The following is a 16,021-nucleotide window of genomic DNA, read 5'->3' on the forward strand; positions in this document are numbered from 1 at the left end:
GCGCTAAAATTTGGAAAAAAAAGAAAAGAAGGTAGAGGTTTGGGACAAAAAAAAGAGGTTTGGTCTATTACCTAAGCTACAATGAAATTCATATATTAAGTAGATGCATACCATGTAGGCTTGATTCTTGCCATATTAGATATGGATCAAGCTTGGTAAGGGGACTAACTATAGAACACTTAAGAGAAAATATATATTTTTGGGGGATTTCACATTTTGTAGTTTTTAAAAGATTTGAATATATGAGCATGTAGGGGGTCAAGAGGAATTGAATGAGTCTAATATTAAAATTATTGTTATAAAAATATTTTATATAATTAAAAATATAAATTTAAGAGACAAAAGTACAATTGAGGGCCAATAATGTAACACTTTTTGTCAAATCAATGAGTGATACTTAAACAAGATTCTCAATATATTCTTCTTTTTTTTAAACATCACTACCCAAAAATGTTTGCCTTTTGAGACCCGTTTTTCAATTGGCTTCATTATTCACATGGATGTCTGGTTGGCGTTGGGGGCTCGGTAGACCGTCTCGTAAGAGAATAGCTTAGGTTTCATAATTCAATCTCTAACAAGACCTTCTAAACGAGAGAGAGAGAGAGAGAGAGAGCGAGAGAGAGATGGCAGGTCGAATTGCAGCAACTCGAGGCCTGGGCCTGCTTCGCGGTTCTTCTGATTCGCTCTTTAGACAACCGCATGACCTTTTTCCTCCTCGCCTCTCTGCTCCAGGTACTCTTTTTTTTTCCCCCATGTCGGTCTTCTTCCTTCTCTGAAGGAAGTGTTTTGCCAAGTTATATCGTAAAATAACGACAGTACACTCACTAATTTTGACGAACATTAACATTGTGACCAACCAGGACTGGTAATTAGGAGATACATTGTCCTGGCTGTTGTAACAGGAATGTTCTTTAAGCTATAAGCTTTGATTGCACACATTGCAGATCGAGGTTGGGCAATATCCACCAGGCGTCAAAGGAAAGGGAACCTGATGAAGAGGGGAGTGATAATATATATATATATATATATATATATATATATATATATATATATATAGAGAGAGAGAGAGAGAGAGAGAGAGAGAGAGAGAGAGAGAGAGAGAGAGAGAGAGAGAGAGAGAGAGAGAGATGTGTCCACAACATATCCTTTTATGAGGTTTTTTGGTCCTAATGTACAAGTAAAACCTTTTAACTTAAAAAAATCTGCTAGGCCTATTTGTAAGGAGCAAAATTAGGTAGTAGTATCAATGCAAGCCTTGATTTTGGTGGCTCTAACACCCCCTTTAGTATTAGATTTATTGCTTTATTAAATTTAATAGCATGAAGCAATAAATAGAGAGTAGGAGCTCCCATTAAGAACTTTCATGTGGCAAGGGTGTTGTTAAAGAAGATCATTAGTAGTTGAGAGCGGAGCAAAATGTAGTCCATGATAGGAGTCTAAAGAAGAAGAGTAAAATAGAAACACTTGTAATCCAAGAATGTGAAGCTCCACCAAAGAGGAAAGCTAAGAAGGAGAGAAATCAAGTTGATAGTTGAAGGTGCTTGAAACTTGACCTTGAGAGAGAAGCCATGAGCTTTGTCTCCATTTTGGTATAAATATGAAGGTGTGTTTGATCTTGGGTCTTAAGAGAGGAGGCACTCCTTGTCTCCATGGCTGGACAAGATGTGGATGTGTAATTGCCAAGGGATGGTTGAAAAACCAAGGCTTTCACCTAGGTAGATTCTATGGATCTTAGGTGTTGATACCAAAACTGGTAGATGAAAAAGGTCAAGGCTTTGTGCAAAGGCACGCGAATGTCCACATGTGGAGGGAGTGAAACACATTCCTCCAATGAAGGAGGTTGTAGATCCAAAAACTCATGAATGACAACCTTTGAGTAGTTTGAAGAAGATGAAATATATTCCAAGAAAAGCCAAAGAGGATATTTGGGATTGACAGCTCTTAAGTAGGGAGCATGCAAGTATTAGAGGTGACCTTTTAGTGCCGAGTAGAAGAGGGATGGGATGGGAGGGAGGGTTATCACAAATGATCTCTCCTTAATGTCCATAGTGAAATTTGTGTCTGTGGAGTCATACAAGGGAGAAGAAATGTGCAGTTCTTGTGGAGCCATAGATAGTTGACAACCATTGTCTCACAATGAAGTGGATGATAGAGATGAGATTGCTTTACAACCTTCACTTCTCAATGGAGTGAACTGTGGAGTTGAGGGTCATGGTAGACATTGAACTTGAAGATGAGTAGAGAAAACTTTCATAGCTTGTTGCGATAGTCTCTTTATATTATATCTCAAAGTTAGGGAATAAATGAAATGCTCCATTGCCTTCGATTGTAGTATTAATGCCTCTGTGTCTTGCATATAGAGAAGCATGACTTTCACTCATCACTTTAGGCCTCAATTGCTTTGTGACACATAACTAACCATGCATTATAAGAAAGCCCATCTCAAAACACATAATACTCATGCCTTTGGACATTGCAAGGCTGAGCATAAACATTTCCAAAGTTTGAATCAGTAGCATATTATACTTTCATGGCATCATCATAAACCATAGTAATTACTGAATTTTGAGGCTTTCTAGACAATACATTAGCCACCATAATTTTTCTATATGTGCAATGTGAAAGTAAAACATAAAGAGAATGTTTGCCCATCTCATATGCTTCTCAGATAGCTTAATCTATGTAAGAAAATAGTGTAGGGTCTGATGATTTGTTTGCAGTGTGAAATTCTCCCAACAAAGATAGTGTCTCCATATAGATAGTGCATGAATTACCGAGAGCAATTCTTTCTCATAAACCTACATATTCTTCTTTGTAACATGGGAAAAATGACTATTGTAGGTAACCACATTCCCACCTTAAATCGAAACAGTCCCTATGTTGTTATCACAGGTCCACATGTATCACACTATAGAACAAATGACTTTCTGAGATCTGGCAACACAAGCACTAGATCTAAAGTTATTTGTTTCTTTAACTTGTCAAATGCTGAAATTTCCACTACTGTCCATCTAAATGATACACAGTTCTTTTGCAAAGCATGCAATGGATAAGCAATTTCAGAAAAAGTTCGAGGCAGTGATTCAAGACCGCGAAATGTTGGACAACACAAGAATCATTCTTTGAAGAGTACCAGAGCAGGGTGATGGCCATAGCTATTGGTTCAATCTTAGTAGAGTCTATACGTACACCATTAAGCGATACAATGTGCCCCAAAAGTAAATCTCATATAATAAGAATTTACTTTTCTCATGATTTATGACGAGCTGATGCTTCCTTAGCTCATTAAATACTTTGTCTAAATGTTTGCGATGCTCCTCTTCATTCCTTGAATAAACAATCGTGTCATTAAAGAATGCATCAATAAATGCTCTATCTATATATCTCAAATGTGGCCATGTGTATATTGGTTCAACCTTGGCAAGGTCTATACGTATACCATCAACCGATACAGTGTGCCCCAAAAAATAAATCTCATGCAAGAAGAATTCACTTTTCTTATGATTTATAATGAGCTGATGCTTCTTTAGCTCATTAAACACTATGTCTAAGTGTTTGCAATGCTTCTCTTCAGTCTTTGAACAAACAATTGTGTCATCAAAGCATAGTGACAGGAAACGGCCGGAACGGTCCCCCGGCACGCAGAATCGCCGTCCCCGGTATGTTTCCGGCTCGGACCGCGTTTCCCAAAAACGGAACGTTCCTTGTCACGTTTCAGATAGGGTGCTGCATTCCCTGTCTGAAACGTGACAGGGAACGCCACGTGGCAAGTGCCTGTGCCTAGTTTTCGCCCGCGCCCTGTATTATTCTTCGCGCTGTTCCATCTGCTCCCGGCTGCATTCCGTCTGCTCCCGCCTGCGTCCTGCCTGCTCCCGCCTGCACCCGCCTGGCCCATTTCTCCTGCAGCCTGCTCCCGCCTCAGCCTGGCCCAGTTCTCCTGCCCTAGGCCCAGCCACCTTCTTCCTTCTCTTCCCTCTCTTCCTTCTTCTTTTTTCTATTCTTTCTCCTCCCACCTCCAACCTCTTCCTTCTCTTCCTTCTTTTTCTTTCTCTTCTTATTCTTTCTTCTCTTCCTTCTCTTCTTCCTTCTACCTTCTCTTCTTCCTTCTAACTTCTCTTCACTTCTCCCTTCTCTTCTTCCTTCTTCCATGAATCTTCTTCTTCTTCTCCCTTCTCTCCCTTTCCCTTCTCTCTCGACTCTTGAGTGAGTCTTGACTCTTGAGCCTTCTCCCTTCTCTCGAGCCTTCAATAATCAATTTTCAGCCTTCAAATTTTCCTTCTCTCGACTCTTTAACCTAAGGCCTTCAATTTTCAGCCTGAAATCATAAATGGCTTCATCTTCCCGCCCCGCTCGTCGGGTTGGTGGTCGAGGAAGAAGGTCTGATGATTGGTCATGGTGGGAAGAAGTAAATGCTGACCGCCCTTTGAGTGGTGGAGGATCTCGACCATGGACTTGCAAGCTTTGCCCATACAAGCGAACTAGTGGAGCAAACAAGGTAATCCATTGAGCCGAGCATTTGTATTTCAAATTTTTATTGATTTTAATTTTTCAAAGTTACTTAAATATTAGAATATGGACTACCAATTGCCACTTGTTCCATTTTAAATTTTAATATTTATGCATAATCAGGTCCGAGCTCATCTCCTACATGAGCCAAATTCAGAGGTGCAGTTTTGTCCAAATGTGACCTTGGAGAAGCAAAGGGAGCTTCGTGACCGTGTAGCAGGTCAACAAGCTTATCTTGCATCTAGACCACGACGTGTTGCAGTTGACCCTGCAACTTTTGTGACACCATTCCCATCAGATGCATCTAGAGCAGGGTCAGTATCAGGAAGTGCTACCTCCACACCTACTACAGGCATTGCATCGGCCATGGCATCAACAACACCACATGTTGTACGTAGACAAAGCACACTTGATGCTAGTTGGGATCCCAAGAAGAAGGAAGAGGTGGATACATCAGTGGCACGCTTTTTTTATCATGACCACATTCAGTTTCGTGCAACCAGGTCAGAGTATTTTAAATTGATGTGCAAGAAGATTGGTGAGTATGGCCCTTCGTATGTACCTCCATCATCAGAGACCTTACGCACCACTTTGCTCGACAAGGAAAAGCGCCTTGTTGAGCAAGCAGCAGTGACTAGAAAGAGTATGTGGGCTAAAAATGGAGTTTCCTTGATTGCTGATGGTTGGAGTGATACACGCAAGCGATCCATTCATGGTATGGTTGCTTATTCTCGTGGGGAAATGTATTTTATATCTTCACATGATGCATCGGGGACAGGAAAGTCAACAGATGTACTTGCAGCAGAGTGGGTTACAGTTGTTGAGCTTATTGGCCCAGAGCATGTTGTGGGATTTGTTGCAGATGGAGAGCCTGCAAATAGGGCAGCAGGTGCTATTATTCAGGGATATTATCCACATATCACAGTTTCATATTGTATGGCTCATTGCTTGAACAACCTACTAAAGGATATTGATAACCTGTCATGGATTGCACCTGTCATAGAGCAAGGAGCTCAAATGGTTAGCTTTGTTTTGAACCACCAATTTCTTCGCCATCACTTTTCTTTGCGGTCAAAGAAGACACTTTTAAAATACTCTGATACCAGATTTGCCTTTAACTTCTTGATGCTAGGCAGGTTAAGAGAATGCAGTGGTGCCTTGAGGCAGTTATTTCTTAGTGATGAGTTTACCTCATCAACATTGGCAGATACTCCTACAGGTATCTTATGCTTGGAGAAAGCAAATAACTCCACTTTTTGGGATGATGTAAAGCTGATAGATGCTATGGTATCACCCATTGTACATTTATTGAGGGTTATGGATGCTATGTAACCTTGCATTGGCAAGGTATATGAGGCTATGGACAGGTTGAATGAAAAGTTGCAGGAGTTGACACCAAATGATAAGGCGTATGAGGAAATACACCATTTAGTTGTGACGAGGTGGAACTCCTATAGCTCACCCATGCATGCAGCTGCATTTGTTGTGGATCCTGAGTTCCAGGGCAAGGGTCAAGAGAATGACAGTGAGGTTATGGATGCATGGAGACTTATATTGTCTCGTCTAGTGCTTAATCATGGCACTAGACGAAAGATCAGAGATCAGCTTTCATGTTATAGGACCTTTCGGGGTTCTTTTGGTTGTGGGGATGCACAAGAGGATCGCTGTAAGATTGGGGCAGCTTTGTGGTGGGAGGACTATGGTTCGGATGGTCCTGAGTTGCAGCAACTAGCCATCCGTATTTTGAGTCAGTCTCAGTTAGCTCCTCTTGTTTGGAGCAATTGTGGAGTACCTACGCTCACATTGCTTCAAAGAAGAGGAACCGTCTTGGTGTGGAGAGGGCAAACGATCTAGTATTCGTTAGTGCTAATTTGAGGATGTTATGTAACAGTATGACAACAAAGCCTGATCCATTCACAGAGTGGGAGATGCAGCAAGAAGAGGAGACACATGCTGATGTTGAGGGAGATGCAGCAATTCATGGTACACATGATGATGAGGCTGGCACTTCAGGAGTGGCTAGAGCAGCCTCAGAGCCCCATCATGATCTTTGATTTAGCTTACTTATCACGAGTCTCATGATACATGACACATTTACATTATATATGATATTATGATCATTGATGACACTGTGACACTTGGGTTGTTGACAGTTGTGCCATGTCGATATTATACTTGTACTTGAGTCTTGCAGTCTTGCAGTTGCCCTTTGGGCTATTTTGGCATGCGGCATGCCGCATTTTGCTTTAGTCTAGAGATTAGACTTTATATTTGCAGTCTTTTTTGGGGCAATGAGCATGTTCTTTCAAAGATTAGACTTCAATTTCATATTTGTAATCTTTTAAGTTTTTTGGCAATGGTACCATAGGCATGTTCTTTTAGCTTAGACTTTTAAGTTTAGTTCATTGTTCATTGCTTTATCATTTATGATTTTTGGCATATGTATTATGGATTTTATTATTTATAATTGAATAGCTTACCTCTTGAGCCTTGTAAGTTGCAATTCAATTTCTAATGAGTAGTTTTAGAATAATGCATGATATCTTAAAGTTAAAACTTAAAACTTAAAATGATTTGTCCTTGTGGATTATATACCTTGGTTTTAAGTTTTAACACTCCAGACTCCCAGAGTCCACATGGATTATCAGTGAAATATTAATTTTTTTTCATGAATTTTGATTTTTTAAATGCCGTTCCCGTTCCCCCTCGTTCCCTAGGTTTGGCGTTCCCGTCTCCGTCCCCGTTCCTGTTCCCCGTTTCATGTTTCTATGCATCAAAGAATATATTAATAAATGCTCTATGTGGCCTAAAAATCTATCCATCATGCAATTGAAGGTAGTCGGAACGTTTGAGAGCCGAAATGGAAAACTTATACAAACCAGGGGAAGTGTAAAGGGCTGTCTTAGGCACATTCTCAAGCCTAATACATATTTAATGATAACCACTTTTTAAATCTATGCGGTGGAGAATGGTAGATCCTTGCAATCTATCTATGATGTCATTGATCATAGGAATTGGAAAACGATTCTTGACTATAATCTTGTTTAAGGCCTTGTTGTCATGGATATATGCCATGGATGATCCTTTTTTACACCACCAACACTAGGGAGAGAGGTGTTGGATTGAATCAACCTTTTTTCTAACAACTCATTAACTTGGTTCATAATCTCCTCCTATTGGACTCCATTCACCCTATATGGTGGCTTATTTGGGGTAGTATTGCCAAGGATCAGATTGGTCCTTAGGTCTTTCAAGTGGTAGCTGCCTTGGTAATGACTGTGAGAAACGATAATCATACTTTCTCAAAAATGCCATATGATCTTTGTCTAACTTAGATATATTACCCATAGTTTCATTATTATCTTTTCATTTGCAAATGCTAAGTAAGTTGAAATGTGATTTTTCATTACCTTGAAAATAGTAGAAGTGGACTAGTGGGAATTTCTTTAAGTTTTATATCAAAAGTACATATTTTGCCCTTATGTTGAAGAGTAACCTCTTTGTCATAGGTATTGATCACTATATGCACACGATGACATTGAGGCATACCAAGCAATACATTACAACCCTCCAAAGGTGCTGTGAGAAAGTCTTCACTATATACATAACTTTGAATGTGCAATGCAAGAGCGCGCAATGGAAGAGAATCACAAACAATGAAGGAAAGCTGAATACAATGAGGATTGATCAATCCCTATATGCAACCCAAGGGATTGGTGAGGGCACCAAGTTAGGTTGAATAATGATAATAGTATTAGAAATAGATGCAACAATGGAATCATAAACAAATTGTGTAATAAACTATTGAACACAAGGACAAAAGATAAAAAAGGGAACATTGCAAAGAAGAAAACTCAGAGGAATGCTCGGGAAATGGAATATCAAACTCGCGACAATTGTATACAATAGTGAGTCGCTGGTTGTGTGGGCACTGGCATTGGCTCCTCTCTCCATCCACCAAGGTATGCACTAGATTTGCACAAGTGATGAATGAGAGGTTGTGGAGGAGAAGCATGAATAAATAGGCCAGAAAGAATGCAAATAATGCATCAGGTCGGCTAGCAATAAATGCCCAAATATACATCATACAAGCCACAATAAAATACCTAAAATAGCTAGTAATACTAGGCATTTATTGTGGCCATACTTCTGAAGAGGTCTTGCAAGAGGTAACCACCTGCAGAACTTCTTTAGAAATACATCGAAGAAGAGGAGAATAGACACACATTATCTATATCCCATGTAAGCACAACTTCCTCTTGATTGTCCTCATCAAATGACACAATCTTCTAGAAGTGGAAAAGGACATCAAGGACGTGGAATAGCTCCACAAACAATGTATCATAATTGCTTCTCTACAAACCAGACTTTCATAACAACACTCCATGTTAGATAGACATCCACCTAACTTATTATTAGTGGAAGTGCATGGACGAGCCATATGGAGAGGATAAGAGAAAATAGAAGCATGAAGGTATGGAGAGAGAGAGTATAGCCAACCAAACAGCAAATATTGCATAATAATAGAGTTTACATGCTATATTCACACAGAATCAACTGTAGAAAAGGGAAAACAGCCAACAAACAGTCAAAAGGCAGCAAATGTGGTTGCCCCAGCCTGCAAAGGCATTAAAATGTAGTAAACAAAAAAGCTGAACATCAAAATGCAGGTTAATTAGCAATAAAATAATGCAGAAAATCAAAATGCAGCTTGCTGGACCAAAACGCAGCCAACAGAGAACAATCGCTAGGCTGTAGACAGTGTGCAGCAGTTAGGAAAAGTCAAGGATCAACAGGGGCAGACTTGTAATCAACAGCAAATAGCACTAGGAGCGGAGATCCTGAAATCTGATACCATGTCAAAAGTAGGTGTAGCAATGGAAGCATAAACAAATCCTGAAATAAATTGCTGAACACAAGGACAAAAAAGAAAAAAGAGAACATTGCAAAGAAGAGAACTCAAAGGAATGCTCGAGAAATGGAATCCATATACCAAACATGAGACAGTTGCGTACAATAGTGAGTCACTGGCTATGTGGGGATTGGCATTGGCTCCTCTCTCCACCAAGGTCTGCACTGGATCTGCAAAAGTGATGAATGAGAGACTTTGAAGGAGGAGCATGAATAAATAGGCCAAAAAGAATGCAAATAATGCATTGGGTCGGCCAACGATTAATACCTAAATATGCATTATACAAGCCACAATAAAGTGCCTAAAATAGCTAGTAATACTAGGCATGGCCTAGACTTACTCATGAGTAGATAATACTGCTAACAAATAGCACATGTTATGGTGACAAAGACGGTGATGGTGATGGAGATGGAGAGTGTATAGCTTCTTGTCCACGATAGAGACGGACAAGATTGCAGCCACCTGATGAAGCATCTCCAAAAGATAGAAAAAAGTGATCTGCCCAGCCAGTGTGATTGCTATAGATGGCAGAAAAACATAAAAACTGGCTGATTGCTTTAAATGTAGTCTGATTGCATTTAATGCACCTGCAAATGTTGACATGGCGAATTGCTTTTTGTCATGTTGAACTCTTTTCTCAAGATCTCCTGGGTTTGATCAACTTCTTGTGAGTCACTCCCTGTGAGAATCAAGTCATCCACATATAAGATGACTAGGATACACTTGTCACCCTCAACCTTATAATAAAGGTTGGGGTCATGATTTGATCAATGGAAGCCCCTTTGTAAGAATAATCAATCAATCCCCTAGTAACAAGCTCAAGGAGCTTGCTTCAAGCCATAGAGGGCCTTTTGCAACCTATGAACGTGGTCCTCCATCCCTTGCACAAGAAAACGGAAGGTTGTGAGACATAAATCTCCTTCTCTAGGACGCCATTGAGAAAGGCAAACTTTACGTCCATTTGGAAGACCGTCAGTGGTGTTGAGTTGGAAGAGCCAAGGTAGCTCGAATAGTAGACATGTGAGCTATAGGTGTGAAGATCTTGGAGTAATTCAACCTTGTTTTTTGGGCAAATCCCTTGGCAACAAGCCTAAACTTATACTTGTCCAAGGATCCATTTGCAAGGTACTTTGTCTTATAGATCCACTTTACACCAATCACCTTACGCTTCTTGAGACGTGGAACCAACTCCCAAGTTTGGTTTACTCGATAGAGGAGATTGAGTAGCCTTCGGTTCCTGCAATGCCCCTATTTGGGATCAAGACTTCCCCTCACTAGGTGAAGGTAAATCCCCCTCATCTGAAGAGGAAGGCTCCTTGTCTAATGGCTCAACACACCACCCCCCCCCCCCACCACCATAAGAAACATAAGGGGATGGGGATGTTGGTAGTTGAGTCAGCTCATGAGTGAGTTTGGGTATATATTTCAGTGGGCTGGGCATTGTAGTATTTTTTAGATATTTTTAATTGGTCATTTTTATGGTGATTTAGGCATTTATTGTTGGCTCCTTCACAATAAATCATTCATCACTTGTAGATTCTAGTGTAGGCCATGTTGGAGAGAGGGAGTTGGTGCCAATGCCCACTCAGCAAGTGCCTCATTGTTGTACGCAAGTGTCTTGTGTTTCCATTTGTTGTGTATATCTCATAGTCCTCCCTCTGTGGTGTTCTTTTGTTCTCTTTTCTTTCTTGTTTTACAGTCTATTAGAGTAGTCTTCTACGCTTCCATCACTGCACTTGTTAGTACTAACGCCAACTCATGAGTGAGTTTGGGATGTGATTTAGTGGGCAGACATTTTAGATGTTTTTTGGCATTTTTAGTGGCTATTATGGTGAGATTTATGGAATTCATTGCTAGATGACCAGCATTAAATGGTAGTCAACTTGATGCATTTATTGCATTATTTTTGGCCTATTTATTTGTCTCCCTCCTCCACAGTCTAGTGACTAGACATTCATCACTTGCAGATTTTAATGCAAACCCTATTGGAGAGAGGGAGCCGATGCAAGTGCCCACGCAGCCAATAACTCACTGTTGTATGTGGTTGTCTCGTGTTTGTTATATGGATTCAATTTCTCGAGCATATCTTTGAGTTCTCGTTTGTAGTAATTTTGTGTGTTCTCCTCTCTCTCTTTTGTATTGTGTTCAATAGTCTATTTCAACATTCTTCTATACTTCCATTGTTGCATCCACTTCTAACATGGTATCAGATTTCAGGATCTACATTCTGTTGTTGTCTACTGCTGATTACTGATCATTTGTGTCTGCTGTCTACTTTTCTTAGCTTGAGCGACATTAGTCTATAGTCAATCAGCATGTCTACTGCTCCCAATTTTGCGTTTTCATGAGCAAAACTTGTGTTTATTGCATTTAATGCTGTGGCAGCTTGCATTTTGACATTCTGCACTTGCATTTTCAGTTTTCTAATCTTTTGTAACAATCGGTGGACTAACATGTTTCTATTTGCTTTGGATACCCTTAAGCAAATGCGTCAAGGGTTCAGCAATATAAGCACAGTCTTTTATGAATTTTTGAAAAGATCCAGTAAAACCTAAAAAGGATTTTACTTGTTTTATGGTCCTCGGAATAGGCCAATTGAGCACTGTTCATACGTTTTCGGGATCAATCCGAATGCCATCGATTGAGATGACATGACCAAGGTATAACAACTCTATATGAAAAAATTCACACTTGGATAGTTTGACAAACAATTGCTCTCGCCTTAAGAGACATAAGACAATATGCAAGTGTTTTGCATGTTGCTCCAACGACTTACTATAAATAAGGATGTTGTCAAGGAAAACAACTATCCACTTTCCAAGGTATAGATAAAATAAATCATTCATCATTTGTTGGAAAGTTGAGGGAGCATTGATCAATCTAAAAGGTAGCACCAAAAATTGATAATATGAAACCAACCTTCCTTTTTGTGTAGGGTGGTAATTCTTGATCAAGCACTTTATTATTAAATAAATATAAACTGAAATGCACAATTTACCTTAATATTCTTAGACAATAGATACCCTATTGGTCATAAAATTGGGGCAACTTTCGATATTTCTTTAACTTTATTGACTAATGGATTGGGTATAAGCTGAGATTTCACAATCTTCTTAGCTAATCCAAAAGCCCCTTGTTGTAGATGCAATCAGCACACAAAATGGGTAAATTGCCCCTTGAATTTCACACATGACTTTCTCTAATTGGATCTCAAAAGGCCAAATGCTGGCCCAAATTCACAGTGGATGGCCTAGCATCTGAATTCCTTGATAATTCCACAAATTTCAGCTGCTGAATTCAATGTACAATGTCTTGTAGTGATGGCACGAATCTTGGGGTGGCTGCTCAATCCTAATTTTTGCAAAAATTTAGGGATTACAGCAGAATTCCCTTTGTTGTTTACCAAATTTGGCTAAGATTTACTTCAAATGGCTGAGATAAGTTGAGATTTTTTGAGAGTTGATTGAAGAAGGTGAGAGAATGTCAAAGAGAGAAAATTCAAAGATTTTTCGTGGAGAAACCCTCCAATTTACTTGTTGCTTACTTCAACTAGCAAGAAAAGTAGTCGCCTGTGTAGCCTGGGAGTACCAAAATTATTGTCACTAGCCAGCTGTGCTGGTGATGTTGCTAGCCCTTGATGTACCTTCTCTTGTTATGGTCTGCCTGCTGATAGCTGTAGATGGTTGTTACTTGTTGCTCATTTCCAACGCTTGGTATGATAACTAGATACGTGGGTTTTGTCTCTCCACCACTCAGTCGATATTACCCACGTGGAGTCTACTCAATCGACAAAGAAAGAGGAGCTGTTGTTTTGGAGAGATAAGCTATTGTTTTGGAGGAGGTGCTGCTGTTGCTTTCAGTATGTATGCAGTCCCGTACATAGTCTTGTATGCAACTCTGCACACATAGGCTCTCTTAACCTTGCTGGTAATATTCTCAGCCCTATCTTGCCATTTTTTGTAGATTTGAGAAAAAAAAACACAAAACCCTAATTTCCAAATTTGGGGGTTTTTGAAAATTTTTGTAATTTCTCATCCATCTAGCTCGTCTCATATCTAATTTTGAAGAAAATTTCAATTTCTCACACTTCATGTCAATAAAAGTTGGGATTTTCGGCTAACTTTTCAAATTTCTAAAATTTCTTGAAATTTCTTTAAGGAAGGTTGGGGATTTTGCTTGATTTGAGTTTTTGTGCGTGGATTTCTGTCGAAATTGCCAACATTGTGCAATTTCTTCGACATTGGTACGAGAAACTTGGGGCTTTTGAGTTTTTTGGCTTCAACACACGAGAGGCGGTTTCTGGTTGGTGGTTAATGTTGGCACACATCTCCAGGTGATATTTCTACAGAAATTCAAACTGTAAGGTATAATTTTCTTCAATTTCTTTAAAATTTTACGAAGAAATTTGGGGCTTTTGGTCGACTTGCATTCCAAGGTAGAAATTAGGCAGTATAGCAGTATTAATTTGTTGTGATAGTTAGATTTGGTAGTAAATTTTGGGAATTTTTAGACAACTTTGGTGAGACTCAACATTTAATTGCTATAAACAGTTTTCTTTTGGGCACACATTTCGAGGCAAGATGGTACAACATTGTATTGCTATTATTTTTTGGTGCTGATTTGGGTGACATTGTGTACACTTTGGCATTTGTGTGATAGTTTGGTACTTGTTTCGTAATCTCGTGAAAATGATTTGGTACTCTAAGGATTACATGCCATGCTTCAACATTGAAGTATTTGGCTGTAAATTTTTTGTCTATTATTGACAGCATGGCGCGTTAGGGGAATAATGATCAGGGTAGCATTCTTGGTGTCCTCACTCAAGAGGACAAACTTGATGGCACAAACTATCCATGGTGGAGTTTTATGGTCCGCAACCTTCTTGTTGCGAAGGACTTGTGGGACTACGTCACAGGTGATTTGTAGTGACGAGGAGGTATTGCATGTCAGACACCTTAGTATAATGCTTGAGGACAAGTTGCTAGTGGTGGTGGTGCTACCCCTTCTTCCCCTCCTATCGAGGATTAGAGAAAATGGGACTCCAAGGATGCACACATACTTTCTTTGATTGCCTTGTCAGTGAAAATGGCAATTATTCCACACATTCGGTCTTATGAGACCTCAAAATCAGCATGGGACATACTTGAGTGTATGCTTGCATTCCACAATGATTTATTGATTGCTGTAATTAAGTGCCTAATCAAGGAATTGCCATCCTCTTTGAGAAGGAGGTTGGTTTTATTAAGCTCAAATAATTTTGAAATTTTTTACATATGTTCATCGGTCACAAAACGTTTTGGAAAAACGGATTGAAAATTAGCCCAAGTCATTGGATTAGATTGTAGGCCCACTCATTAAGCCCATGTCTTCGCTTGTAACACGATTTGTATTTGCTTGATGCATTGGGCATCATCGAATTGATACAAATCAAAATATGCTATCCATTTGGCCAATCATGAATTTACGTTTGTCTCATCACATTCCTTCTTCTCCCCTTTAAAGGGATTGGGGTGAAATTGAATAGACATCGTCCTTATGGCTACGGGCACAAATGGAAAATGGGAAGTGTGAAGCTTGGCTAATTACTATTGCATTTATTTTATTTGAGCTCAGAGACTCTCCATGAGGGACAAATCTCCCTTTAGAATTTACCAATTTTATAGGCAATTCTCAATATTTTAGTTAGTTGGTTTGTAGTGGGAACACAACTACATTAATAAGTTGTTAGGTCTTACTTAAGACGTATTGTACTTTCATTCTATCATTCTAGCACTTGCATCTTTTGAGTGTTCAACCAATCATTGTCTTGTGTGTAAAGAAATACTTTGATACAGAAACTCAAATAACAAACGTACGACAAAGCATAGACTGATAAAATAACATAGTTAGGGTTAGGGTAACTTAGAGACAATGAACATAGAAAATAACTAAAGTGATATAATTGTTGAATATACAATGCTCATGCAATAAACACACTATGCAGTGAATGAATATTGAACCTTGAACTCCTGTATCTCAAGGCTCAGGGCAAGGATAATGAGCTGGAGAGTGTGTCATACTCTGAACGGATCCCTAATTGCACAGTAAGGCAGCCTTTGGATGTTGAACACCAGCAAACGCAGCAGTGAGAAGTTGGATCTGATGCAGACGGCAGTGAGGAGAGAGAAAGACTAAAAACGCAGGCAAGACAGCCTACAGGAGAGAGAGACTAAAAACGCAGGCAAGACAGCCTGTAGGAGAGAGAAAACTGCCAAACACAGGCAGAACAGCCTAGTGACAGCCTATAGGAGCTGGGAGATAGTTGGAGGAGAGAGAAAACTGCCAAACGACAGCTGCAGCAGCTGGGCAACAGCCTGCAGGAAGCAAACACAGGGTTGTGATGACTTGCCAGGCTGTAGGGTAGCAGGTCTGTGCAGGAACAGTAGTTGCCTGGCTGGGATCAGCTTCAAACTGTGTGAAGAGGGTTGGAAATCAGGCGCCAACTGATGTAGACAGCAATGGACAACTTCAGTTGAGATGTCCTTTGCGAATGAGGTGTGGGCAGCAAGTTGAAATACCTGAAATTTGCAAAGCAAGATTGTGGGCTGAATGGAGGGCAGTATA

The 16,021-nt window shown here is 39.7% G+C and overlaps 1 protein-coding gene and 1 pseudogene across 1 annotated transcript in view; both read left to right on the forward strand.

Annotated features, from left to right (window-relative positions):
• The first annotated feature begins 483 nt into the window (after window positions 1–483).
• The window catches only part of LOC148040380 (uncharacterized), a 43,357-nt gene continuing 27,819 nt past the window's right edge, over window positions 484–16,021 (forward strand). Inside the window, exon 1 of the mRNA XM_087699024.1 lies at window positions 484–732. Coding sequence (XP_087555150.1) covers window positions 624–732 — 109 coding nt within the window. The 5' untranslated portion in view covers window positions 484–623. The remainder of the gene's footprint in view (window positions 733–16,021) is intronic.
• LOC148040381 (uncharacterized) lies at window positions 4,164–5,480 on the forward strand (annotated as a pseudogene).

This window comes from Lygodium microphyllum, chromosome 2, assembly GCF_053477565.2.
Source record: "Lygodium microphyllum isolate KBCC chromosome 2, Lygodium_microphyllum_v1.1.10, whole genome shotgun sequence".
NCBI lineage: Eukaryota > Viridiplantae > Streptophyta > Polypodiopsida > Schizaeales > Lygodiaceae > Lygodium > Lygodium microphyllum.